Below are 12,776 nucleotides of genomic sequence, written 5' to 3' on the forward strand. Positions count from 1 at the left end.
TGTTTTGCACAGAGCCATGCTGGCATTAAGTGAATTTCGTTTCCAAAGCCCCATTAGGAATTTGACCCCCCCTCCCCATTAAATAATTATGACCCCCATTTTATTTTTCCCTAAACTGAGAAGAAAAGACGTGTAAACATCAAGGTCTGTTGTTTGTGATTTGGTTCCTTTACCCCAGGTGTGACGGATGCATCCATATCGGTAGAGGGGTTCCAGAGTGACAGCTCTTCTTCCACGGTGGTGCTGTCAGACGGCGAGGATTTAAGGGAACATAGCGAGACTGCAGCTGAGCGGCCGAGTTCACAGGAATGTGACGCTAAGCCCCAGAAGGAAGAGCAACAGGCACCGATGAGCCCCACATGTGCAAAGGACCGTGACGCTCTGCAAACTGGGCAACTTGTCAAAGAGGTGAGATGACAACTGCAACCCCAAGTAGTTCTTTTTACCTGCAGTTTTGTTCATAGGCTTGTTGCTGTTTCTCCACAGCTGCAACAAACGCAAAGAGAACTGTCACGAATCCAGCAACTAAACACAAATCTGCAGGACAAGCTACAACAGGAGAGAGAGATTAATTCAGGGAAACTTCTTTGTTTACAGGTAAGATAAAAAGTACAACACATTCGCATCTTTAAAGTCCAGAAATCTGTGGACATCCCTGGTAAAGATGTGTAAAAAAAAAAAAAACAGCTTAAAAAATGTATATATTTTATTTTGCAGTGGCAGAAGCGTACCTTGAAAATCTGTCAATTTGAGTACCTTTGCAAAATGGTGCAAAAATTATAATTATTTTTAGCAGAATCAAAGCTCGTACAATTATTTGCATCCCTAACACTTCCTTCAAAATATTATTTAATACTTTATTATTTGCACATCACACAGTGAGCAGCGCGCTGGCAACCTTTAGATTGCTATTAAAATAAAACTGTTCTGGACCACCATCACAAGCGTGAACATGTGGAGTCGACCAACTAAACTCTGCTGGGGCTTTAACTCTTCGCCCCAATGACGCTAAGACGGGCCTTTTCAGAAACTCACAGTCCAGGCGGAGCCGGAGTGAAACAAAAGATTCATTTTTGGAAAACAAAATAAAACACATCATTCCCACTGATAGAACAGGGCTTCTCAAAGTTTTCGTGGCCAGGGACCCCTTTAGCAGCAGTAACATTTTTCCAAGAACCCCTTTAAATTCCTCATGCTGATCGTATTTTTAAACAGCCTTTTGTACTGCTAAATACATTAGGAATTATGTATGTTTTTAAATATATATATAAATACACTTAATATTAGAGATTTGGTGGAGATTAGATCCTCATTCTTGATAAAGCCAAACTTGATGTAACTGCTGTCATACTTCCTAATTTTAGCTGACTTGGCTTTTACCTGACTTAATGAAGTGGACAGAGTTAAATATTTGTCCATTGTGTCACTTAGCTCAACCCCGATGCATCCTCAGCAGTGCCTCCTCAGGCCAGACAACATGCATTTCACGGGTACACAACCTGTGGTTCTTGGAACCAGAGGGGTCCAGGGACCCCAGTTTGAGGGTCGCTGTATAGAGCAGAGGTGTCAAACTCATTTCTATATGGGGCCACTTTGGCGTCATGAAGTCATGAAAAGGGCCGGTTGCACGTGTATAGACGATACTTTTCATTTCATAATTTCATTCCAGTTCAGATAGAGGTATAAAAAATGCACAGTAACATAAAAGTAGCACCCTTAGGCCCAGTTTATACAGTTTATCTGCAAAAAAAGCTGATATTGGGGTGAGTTACATTACAGGAGGCACAGTTTTAGCCACTTTATACACTTTAAAAGGATATATGCCTTTACTTTATGACATGATATGCTTTTTTTTGGCTCTTGAGGGCCAGATAAATTACCTTGACGGGCCGGATTTGGCCCGCGGGCCTTGAGTTTGACACCTGTGGTATAGAGGATCAGTGATGCTGTGGGCTTGTAAAAACCCAAGTAAAACATCATTTACACTAACCTTTTTTGACCATGCAGAGAACAGTCCGAGCTCGTTAACTGAGATAACTTTTGAGTGTAAATTGAACGCAAACTGAACTGGACCAGACACAACCAGACTAAATCTAGACCAGTTCGATGGGTGGACTGGTCCCAGTTTTTCCCTGGCTCAGTTCTCAGATAACAAAGAGCGCATAAGCAGACCGCGTCATCTCCTTACAGTCAGCTGACTAATTTTGCGATTTCAGACATTCATAAAATTACTAGCTTCCTTCCCGGCTTCCTTACACGGTTTTCAGTGACGATTCTGTTTAGCATTGTGATGAACCTCAACGTCTGTCATTGTTTCCTGCGTCTGTAAGCCCTGATTAGACGTTCGTTTGTCTTATCCAAGTCCCAATAGCAAATTTACCAAGGTAAATTCACCAAAGGTTGCCTTCTTCGCCTGACTCCCTGCAAACAACAAAGTATCAGAATTATAACCAAGCATAACTTCCTGAATGTTACGGACACCTCCATTTTGATTTGCTTGAGTCCCTCCTTCAATCCTAGAGAGCAGTAGTACCGCGGATCGTCACTAGGAGGCGAGGAACCGTGCTAGTGTGATATGTAAACGGTCGTCATAACCAAGCTCAGACCGAGCTCGGCATGGATCGGTTTAACAAGTGTAGTGTAAATGCGGCTTATGTCACAGTTCAGAGTTATGAGATGGGAATCTTCGTTTTCCTGATACTTTCTGCAGAAAGACACCATCTCGTCACCGGAGCAAGCCTTAACTTTCCAGCAGCTCCAGAGGATAAACCACAACCTCCGCAAGGAGATTGACGAGCTGAAGAGGAGTCACGAGGAAGCCAGGGAGGCAGAGCTCCGGCGAAGAGTCGACCTCCTGGCCCAGCAGGCCCAGCTGCTGGTTACGGGGGACGCCACGGCGCTCGCTCAAATGCATCTGGAGCAGGATCGCCAGCGGTTCCTGGCGCAGCAGAAGGAGTGGGAGCACCGCACGGCCTCCCTGCAGGCCCAGCTGAACGCCAGTGAAGAAAAGAGGAGGGAGACGGAGTCCCAGGTGGCCCAGCTGCAGCAGGAGCTGCAGAGCCAGCAGAGCCTCCAGCAGGAGGCCGAACAGCTGCAGAAACACCTCCGGGAGATGTCGGCTCAGCTCCGCGCCTACGAGGACGCCCAGGCGGAGAAAGAGGCCCGGCTGCAGAAGCACCTGTTGCTCCTCCAGGCGAGTCAGGAGAGAGAAAGGAGGAGCCTGGCTGCCAGCCTGGCCCAGGCCGAGCAACACTCCCAGGACCTGCGGGACAAACTGGAAAGGGCCGAGCAGCAGCTGGAGAGCCTGACCAAGACGAAGACGTGGACCAGACAGATCGAAGAGGCGCAGCAGCAACTGCAGGAGGAGTTGGCACGCACCGTCTCAGCCGTGCAGCGCCTGCAGGAGGAACGGGAGCAGCTGGACCATCGCTGTCAGGAGCTGCAGAGCCAGCTGGCGGAGGCGGACAGGGAGGCGGGCATGCTGCAGGACCGGCTGAAAACAGAAGAAACCCACTACTACAACCTGGAGCACGCATACGAGAGGGTCTCTGAGGAGCTGCAGGTGGCACTGGGCAAGGTGCAGCAGAGGGAGACGGAGGCACAGGACATACGGGAGGGCTATGAGAGACTGCTGGACAGGAAGGAGCAGGAGCTGAGTGAGGTTCTGCTGAAGATGGAGGTCTTGGGTAACAGCTTAGAGGAGACAGAAGTGAAATTGAACCAAGTGACCAGACTTCGCGCCTGTCCTCCTCCTCAGCTGGGGGACAAAGACACACAACCTACTCTCGAGCCTTCGAGCTCTCCGTTCGCGAAGGTCTTCCAAGGGAACAGCGGCGACTCCCTGGAGCACGTGAGGAGCCGGTCTCGCTCAGTGGACGCGTCGTCCCACTGCCTCACGGCTGCAGGAGAAGATCCCGAAAAAATCATGTCCGTGATCCAGCTGCTGGAAACTAAGCTCTTCGTCACCGAGGAGAAACTGAGAGACATCACTCAGCGACTGGAGGAGCAGCAGGGTCACGTCAGCTGCCAGGACCCCCACCTGTGCTCCCAGCTGACCCAGAGCCGGGCCGTGGCCCAGCACCTCAGCCTGCTGCTCCACAGCCAGGCCAAGCAGAGCCAGCGCTTTGCCCAGGAGACGGAGGCCCGCTGCAGGATGCTCGTCGGCAGGTTTCAGGTGGCCCTGAACGTCGTCCAAGCCTGCAGGGAGAGGCTCCAGTCAGCCGCCGTCGACGTCCCCGACATCGAGGCCCAGCTGGCCGGGGTCGCCGGCTGCCTTCAGCAGGGGGAGAGAGACGCGGAGAGACTCCAGCAGGAGTCGCGCAACGCGAGCAAAGACGGGGGCAGGATCCTCAGCGACGAGAAACTAGCTGGAGCTGAGAGAGACATCGCTTCCAAATTCACCAGCACCCATCCGTCGCACGGCGTGCCGGACGTCGGGAAGTACTTGATCAAGGAGCTGTTCGTCGTAGAGAAGATGCTGTCTGTCCTGCAGAACCAAAATGGCATTTGCGAGCTGTCCGCAGAGGTCAGAAGAGAGGACAAAGGTGATTTGGTCCATAGTTACCAAAGCGTGATCGCCCAAATCCTGAGCCTAAGAGCCGAAGGAAGGATGGAGCCTGGGAGGGGCGGTTGCGACGGCGGTCAGCTTCTGGAGAACGTGATTGGACGGTTCTGTGCCGAAGCCGAGCTCGTTTACGCTGCTCTAAAACTTCAGCAGCAGAGCGAGACCGGAGGAAGCAGTCCGGGTCAAAGGGAAGGCCTGGCAGAGATCAGCCCCTCCGAGTTGTCTCCTTACGACGAGCAAGATAAGGATTCAGGCGAAGCGGCAAAACAAAGCACAAAGAAGAGACTCGAGGAGGGGCGCAAGAGAGAGAAGAGAGGTTTGTCGGAGCAAATCATGTCTCGGCTGCAGAAGAGGGCCAGATTCCTGTGCCAGGTGTGCCAGGAGCTCCCTGCTCTCCACACACAGGTCCAGGAATGCATGAACCACAGCGGGGACCACGTTTCTGCATCTGATCTGATTTTTTTCCAGGAGCAGGTGAAGTTGATTTATTTGTCTGACAGGCTTTATTTAGACATAGAACAGTTTCAGCAAAGCACTCCCCTAGAACGCTGCAAGGAGCAGGAGCTCTGCCGTGCCATGGAGGAGCGGGAGGTTTTGAACGAAGCCCTGAACCAGCTTCAAGAGGACAACAGCGCCCTGAGGGAGGAGCTGGAGCAGGCGGAGCAGAAGATAATGTCAGTCGAGAGCGGGAACCAAAGACTCCTGGAAGACATGCAGAAAGTCGAGGATTATCACAAGGAGCGGATCCAGCAACTCGAGGCAGAGTTTCAAGAGAAAATAAAGGAGCTGCAGCAGATCCACGAGGAGGAGATGAAGCAGTTGCACGGCTACTACTCCACATCGTGTGTTTCTAAAGAGGGACAGAACAAATTCTGTACAGAGGCGGTTCCTCCTTTAACGGACGGGGACTCCTCTCTGCCTGACCAGGCCGCCGCAAAGGAGGCCAAAGCCGTAGAAGCTGATGGAGCCGCCATGAGGGAAGCTTACCTGAAGGATCTGGAAAAGCTGCAGGTAATAAATACATTTTTTGGTTCAATGGTTACCTTCTCCACTGTTGCTTATGGATGAGCTCCAGGTACATCTGAAGCAATTTCTTAGAAAGTGGAACCGTGTTCATGGTGTCTTTAAATGGGTGACCAGAGTGCAAATGGTGGTTGCCAAACGTGGTGTGTCTACACCGCAAAAACGGAACTAAAAATAAGTAAAATGTTCTTAAAATTAGTGTATTTGTGCAGGTAAATAAGATGATTTGCCAATGGAATAAGATTTTTGCACTTAAAATAGGAACAACTCATCTCCATCATGTTATTTCAAGTGCAGTATATCTAATTATCTTATTTTAGGGGTTAAAGTACTCATTCCATTGGCAGCTAATCTTATTTACCTGCTCAAATCAAGGACAAATGCACTAACTTTAATAAAATTTTACTTATTTTTAGATCCATTTTTGCAGTGTATAGTCCCTTCCAGAAGTATTCACACCCTTGACCTCTTCCACATTTGGTCAACAAAGCGATTTCGTGTGTTGAACTAACACAACCGACACACACTGAAATTATGAAGTGGGAGAAAGACTATGGTTTTAAAAATGTTTTCATGTAAGTCCGTAAAGTAGGACGTGCAGTTGTTTTCAGTACCCCTGCGTAAATATTTTGTAAAACTATTGAAATAAGTCTTTTTTGGCCATGCCTTCACCATCTTTGCAAAGCCGGAATTTTGTTTAAACCTGTTCTTTATACGTTAGACTGGGCCGTCCTAACAAATGGATATGCTTTCATCTAAACTCATGTTCAGGGTTGTTGTCCTGAAAATACACCCAGAACCTTCTCTCCAGTCTCCTGATAAAGAAATACATCCCCATAGCATGATTTGTTCATTCATTTGTTTAGGGTGATGTGCAGTGTGGGTTTTCCACCATATGGACTGTTTTGCATGTAGACCATACAGTTTTATTTGGGTCTCCTCTGATCAGAGACAGTCTTTCCATGGTTGCTGTCTCTTTCTCTCTTGTGTGGCGTCTGGCAAATTGTGAGTCAATCTTCTTACGGGTGTTCATTTTGCTAACGTCTTCTATGAAATCCAGATTTGTGGAGTGCACAAGTTCTGGACGTCCTGTCAACAGATTCTCCTGCCTTAGCTGTGAATCTCTGCAGCTCCTCCACAGTCATCATGGGCAACTTCTCTTACTAATCTATCCTTGAACAACCTGTCAGTTTAGGTCAAGGCTCATATCCTGGTAGCATTGTGTAGCAGAGGGCTACACAATATCCGGAAAATGTGTAATTCCAAAATCATTGCTGAATACTGCAATAATTTATTTTATTTCTTTTTTTTTTTACAACTAACCTACATTTAACTTACTCTTTTCTTTTTCTTTCCACCACTCTTTTGGAGTTTTAGCATCTCAGACACTGAGAATATTCATTAAGGGCACCGAGGGCCATGAAACCTATCCAATAGCCCAAATATGTTATTGGCATGTACACTTTGCATGCAATACTCTTAGAACATAATATATATAAAATTTACAATATTGCAAACATTGATACTGTGATAGCTATCGCAATTTGATACATCGGGCGGCTGTGGTTTCCAGTTGTGCCGTACCTTGTCCATTTTTTTTTAGATCGTAGCTTTAACAGTGCACCATGAGATCTTCAAAACCTGTTTTATAAATTGTCTTATAACCAAAGGCTGATTTAAACCTCTCCACAACTCTCCCTCGCTTCTCTGCTGTTTTCCTTGGGCTTCATGATGCATTTGTTCACTGATGTTCTCCAGCAGACCGTTGAGAGCCTTCACTGAACATCTGCTTTTATATTATTATATATTATTATAACCCAGCCAGGACAGGAATAGCGGGCAGGATCAGACCAGAACCAGTGATGAAGGTAGGAGCTGACAAGAACAGGCGACGCGGGCCGAGGAACCACCAGAACAGGCAGAACAAGCTGGGCTGGAACTCACAGGGAAACAAGGCAGAGTTGTTCAGCACACAAACACTGGCAGCATACGTCAGTGAGGGCTGAGCACGTAGGAACTGGTAGCGGCACGGCGGCCGTGGACATGAGACAAGACGAGACAGTCTGGCAGTGAGTGGATGAATGAGGCAGGTATATGTAGAGTTTGCAGCAATGAGTGCAGCAGGTGGAGCGGATTGGACGATGACTGGTGGCTGGTGGTAGATGGGAGTGGAACCTAATTAGTCCAGAAAAGTCCATTTAAAACACAACAAAAACCTAAATCCTGACATAAATTACACAAAAACAGAAATTCTTTACCAAACATATGACTTCTGAAGGAAGCTTGATGCACAGGATTTACTCAGTGGTGTCAGAATGTGTTTGTGGGGCGAGGTATACAAAGGCAAGCCACACGTTTCAGACTTTTATTTGTAAAAAAAATAATAATTGGAATACTATAAATGTGCTACTTGCTGTCAAACTCTTAATACAAAGTTGGACGGCTTAACAGGAATTAAAAGATTTGCAAGGCATTGTGTTCAAAAGACTAATTTTGATAGAACAGAATATCAAATATCACATAATTTTATAGCCTACTTTATAGCAACTGAAACTAAAATGCATAAAGAATGTATAGAAACGTCCTTACAGGAGAAGAAGAGTAAGAAGCAGCCAGATGCATTGATTAATTGTCAGAAAGTGCTCCATAAATGCAAAAGTTTTTTCCCTCCACACACACCTGAATGTCAGTGTCACGGGTCGGTGTTAGAAAAATCCCCGGGATTGTTCCGACACTGACCTGTAATACTGAGGCCAGACGGGTTTTAGCAATTATCTGAGAGAAGCCGTTGCTCATGAATCTGAAGTTGTCATTTTAAAGCAAGAAAGTTGGACATTTTGAAAAGTTTGGATGATCCTGAAATCAAAGAGAGCAAAAAATGCCTACAAGTAAACATAGTCTTCTGATAGCACAATTAGAAAAGGGCATCTTGTTTAAGCTAAAAACAGAATACATTTTTATTGTAAGAGGAAAAGCTGGAGACAAACCATGGTGCTGTGCAGAGAAGCAGAGCCGGCCCAAGGCACACACAATCTAAGCTGATGTATAGTGATCACAAACCATCAGGGGACACACATAATTAATTTTAACACAAATTGTTGATCAAAAAATGTTAATTTAAAGGAAAATTAATTACAATTACAATCCGATGCAACAAGTTCAATCTTTCCTTTGTGTTTTAGCTTGGTTTGTTCACAAATGCAACTCAGCTAATAACAACCAGTTTTCCACGAGTGCTTTTAAAGTTTAGCCATTTAAATGTATCCACATCTCCCAGATTCCATTAAATTTGATTTAAACCTCCGTTACTGGTGGCGATGGCCGAACAGGAAGTGGGGCCCAGAATCAAATTCTGCTTAAGGCCCTATACAACCTTGGGCCGGCCCTGCACAGTACGGATCTAACTGAGGGTTTTAGTTCACGGTGCTTCTTCTTCTTCTGAGGTATCAGACCTGACGACGACAAAATTATCATGTTTGTGTTTGATTTTATTTTCTATTTTAGCAATAACAGCACTGACTGCTTAAATCACGTTTGTTGCTGCAAAAACGAGTCTCTTCACTTTCCAACAGGCTTCATGCGATCTTGGCCTTTCTGCAATGGAGGAAATGCACAGGAAGGTGATACAGGACCTCCAGCAGGAGCATCAGAAGCAGGTAGCTGAACTCCTGAAGGAGAAGGACCAGCTCCTGCAGGAGGAGACAGCTGCTACCATGTCGGGTAGGTCCAGTGCCTGTTTCTCTTTCTCGGAGACATTTGAGGAATCGTGCTCAGTGGGTAAACAGCTTTTGAAAGCTTAATGCGAGCGCTTAATCACGAAAGGGAAAAAAAACACAAGTCTGTATTTCCAGGAGCAGATATATAAAGATGAATTTCTACGTTTCACAGCCATCGTCGCAATGCGGCGAGCCCATAAAAAGGAGCTGGAGAGAAGCAGACAAACTCAGCAGATGAGGGAGAGCGCCGACATCACTGGACTCCACCTGGAATATGAGTAGGTCACCATTTTGGCTCTTTTGGATCCAAAATGTTCTTCCTTTGCGTCTCCACGCAAAACATTACTGTTATATTTTTCAAAGAAGAAATCCAAATAAGTCATTCTCTGTTTCTCTTCATTTCATTATTGTTATTCAGCAGTGAAAACTTGTTTTCCCACAGCTACTCATTATGGCTCTGCTACTTTCTGTCTGCGCTTCATCAATCAAATAACTGCCACTTGCTGATGCGATTTCCTGCAGAACTCACTTAACTGTCCAGCATCCTCCGTGCCTCTGCTTTTTTTTTTTTTCCGTCGCAGGAAGGAGATCCAATTATTGCAGAGGGAGCTGGAGGCGTTGTCGGATCAGCACACGCAGAAATGCCTGGAAAACTCTCAGCTGAGCCAGGAGCTGCGGAGCGAGAGGGAGTCGGCGATGCAGCACCAGAAAGAAAACCAGGAGCTCAAAGAGAAGCAGGTGGAAGCGTCGTCTTTTTCGCCTCTAGACTCTTTACGTGTCCGTAGACTTAATGTTGTATTTCATCTCCTGTTAAGAGAGAGCCAGAAGAAATGTCTGAGCCTCCAGGAAACCAAGCACAGGTCAACAGCCTCTACCAGGTGGAAGTAGGTGTCCCTGAAATGTTGACAAAGATCTAAATCCAGGTCCAACTAGGTGTTTACAAATGCTCGCCATCCATTCTGACTGAGACTGAGATTGCAAAACCGAACGAAACAAAAAAACTCGCAGGAACTGTCTCTGACCTCTGCCCGGTCCCCAAAAGACCTGCAGCTAAAATTTACAGCAACACATGGTTCTGCAGAGTTTCAAATAAATAGAAATTCACGTCACACATTTCCACTTCACAACCATGCGCTAGTCTGTGTTAAGATAAGATAATATAAGATAAGATAGTCTTTATTGATCTCACAATGGAGAAATTCACTCGTCACGTCGGCTCATACAAGAAGGTGCAGAGTAGGGAAGGTGCATTCAGTTATATACAGTGAATCTTCATATATACAATGGATCAAAAGGAATACCAAAAAATACAAAAAGAAATAGGAATGGGCATATGATGTCTTATTTATATTCATAGTGGTCTATATATATATATATAAACATATATCTATACGCCTACATACATACGTACCTACACGTATATGTGCATATACATTCGTGTATACATTTGATGTGTTGATGTCTTATATAAAATCCCAATAAAACACATTACATTTTTGGTGTAACATGACCATATTTGGAACGACTCGGGGGTTAAGGTGTGTGTGTGTCGTACTGCATGGTACTGATGTATTAGTCCCATTTTCTCAGATGACTCTGAGGACAAAGGAGGCGGAGACGCAGCATCTCAGACAGGAGGTTCTCTCTCTCAGAGAGGACTTACAGATCGCTCGAATGGTAAAAAAAAAAAAAAAAAGATTTGTTTTTGCTGCTGTACTAAATGAAGTTGTTTTATGAGTTCTAAATAAAACACAAACTAAATATAGAAAAACCAACAATTAAAATGTGACCATCCCTTTGTATTTTAGGACAAAGTTTATGCAGAGAATAAACTGAAGGCACTCCATCCTAACAACCACGAAGCCAAGTTTGCCACCTGGTCTCCAAGCAGAGAAACGCCAGCCGGACGCCATGTTGGTGAGAAAATGCTCGCTTTGACTTTATTATGAAAAAATGCGGAGTAAGGTTTTTTTTTATCTATTAAAACGTTTTCTCCTGCTCCGTCTTCGGTTCTAGACGATTCTGTGACGAACAACCCTGCTGTCAGAAAGAAAGAGAAATCATCCTTTCTGCGTCAGATACGAGGATTCAGATCAAGGGTACCAGCACCAACATTTCTGCCCTTTAATTAATTTATTTTTTCTTCCACATTTAACTCCATTCTGAAAAACTTTCAAAATAGATCCTGACATTAGGATGGACCTTCACTGCTCTTTAGTGCTCACACAGGCAGTTTGATTTTAGCATCCATGATGTGGAAGCACACAGAGAGAGTGGTGTAGATGTTCAAATTATTTATTAATTAAGGTTATTGCAATGGTCAGCTATAGGATCGCACTAACTTTTTATTTACTTGCCATTTGTCCAGTCATGAAAAATATATTTTTTTGACATCATCATAAACATATCAGGACTAGAGCCTTATACTGAATGTCGTGGTTTGGTGATGCAGGAGCCAGCCAGCTAACCATCCTAGAATCCACCATGAATTCAAAGGTGTATTCGAAGGATTTTGTGTAAAATGTGAGACCATTCGACACCTTTGTTGTCTTTAAAATAAAATGAAATATAGTTTTAATTCTATCTACTAAAGTGCGTTTTTTGTTTTTGATGTTGTGCAACAAGTCACTGTCTTTTCCGGAAATAAATAAAAAATAACATTATGAAATATTGTTTCACAAGATTATACATTCAAGTATTACTATACTATACTATACTATACTATACTATACTATACTATACTATATATAGACATTTGGATCAAGATCATGTTTCATTTAATTATACTAACATTGAGGGAGGGATTATCTAGTTACCAGAATTGAAAAGTATAACATGAGCTGTCTTTTAATTGTTAGAAGCCATTTTATTTGCCATGAATCCCTACAAGGAGCTAAAGAAATGCACAGATCAAGAGAAGTACGACTCTTGGCAGCTGTATTATAAAGAAACTCTGGATTATTAGTTGCAAAGGGTTTAATTAAATAGTTTAAATTAACTGGGCCAGTTATGAATTAAAGCATCCCCTCTCTTTCAGCTCTCTTTTTAACTCATTTTCTTTCTTCTTCTATTTTCCAGAGTCTAAAAGACGGCCATTCTATCCAAGAAAGGATGAAGTCGTTTGAGTCGTCCTGATTAACAGGAGGTGAACTGACTCCACGAGAAACCTGCTCGATGTCTGGGATTTTGTGCATAAAGAGACATTTTTGTTGCTGTTCAGTGGACATTATGTTCAAGATCCTCCGTTTACTGTGATTTGTTCATTTGGAGTATGACTTGAAGGCTTGACCGCTAGAGGGAGCAAGAAGCAGTCTTTTTTTATATTTAAAGATGCACTGCTGGCAAACGCCAGCTCTGTCAGGTTAAAATTGTGCTGTATTTACAGTATGTTGGGTTACAGGTTCTAGTATTTCACATGGATTTTGTAAATTGTAGACTTACCGCTGATGTTTTCATTAAAATGGTTTATTGCA

At 44.5% G+C, this 12,776-nt stretch overlaps 1 protein-coding gene across 1 annotated transcript; it reads left to right on the forward strand.

Moving 5' to 3' along the window:
• Positions 1–88: 88 nt before the first annotated feature.
• On the forward strand, positions 89–12,776 carry LOC105939884 (trichohyalin). Its single transcript, XM_036132176.1, has 11 exons — positions 89–408; positions 487–597; positions 2,711–5,575; positions 9,160–9,307; positions 9,476–9,581; positions 9,885–10,041; positions 10,119–10,187; positions 10,894–10,980; positions 11,112–11,220; positions 11,320–11,402; positions 12,382–12,776. The coding sequence occupies exons 1-11, from the start codon at positions 349–351 to the stop codon at positions 12,436–12,438; spliced, it is 3,852 nt and encodes a 1,283-aa protein (XP_035988069.1). The 5' UTR covers positions 89–348; the 3' UTR covers positions 12,439–12,776.

Source organism: Fundulus heteroclitus, unplaced genomic scaffold (genome assembly GCF_011125445.2).
Source record: "Fundulus heteroclitus isolate FHET01 unplaced genomic scaffold, MU-UCD_Fhet_4.1 scaffold_48, whole genome shotgun sequence".
In the NCBI taxonomy this organism is placed as follows: domain Eukaryota; kingdom Metazoa; phylum Chordata; class Actinopteri; order Cyprinodontiformes; family Fundulidae; genus Fundulus; species Fundulus heteroclitus.

Coding starts and splice junctions, on each gene's coding strand:
- LOC105939884 (XM_036132176.1), top strand. CDS start 349: ATGAGCCCCACATGTGCAAAGGACCGTGACGCTCTGCAAACTGGGCAA. Junction 5,576..9,159: donor AGGATCTGGAAAAGCTGCAG/GTAATAAATACA, acceptor ACTTTCCAACAG/GCTTCATGCGATCTTGGCCT. Junction 10,042..10,118: donor AGGAGCTCAAAGAGAAGCAG/GTGGAAGCGTCG, acceptor TCTCCTGTTAAG/AGAGAGCCAGAAGAAATGTC.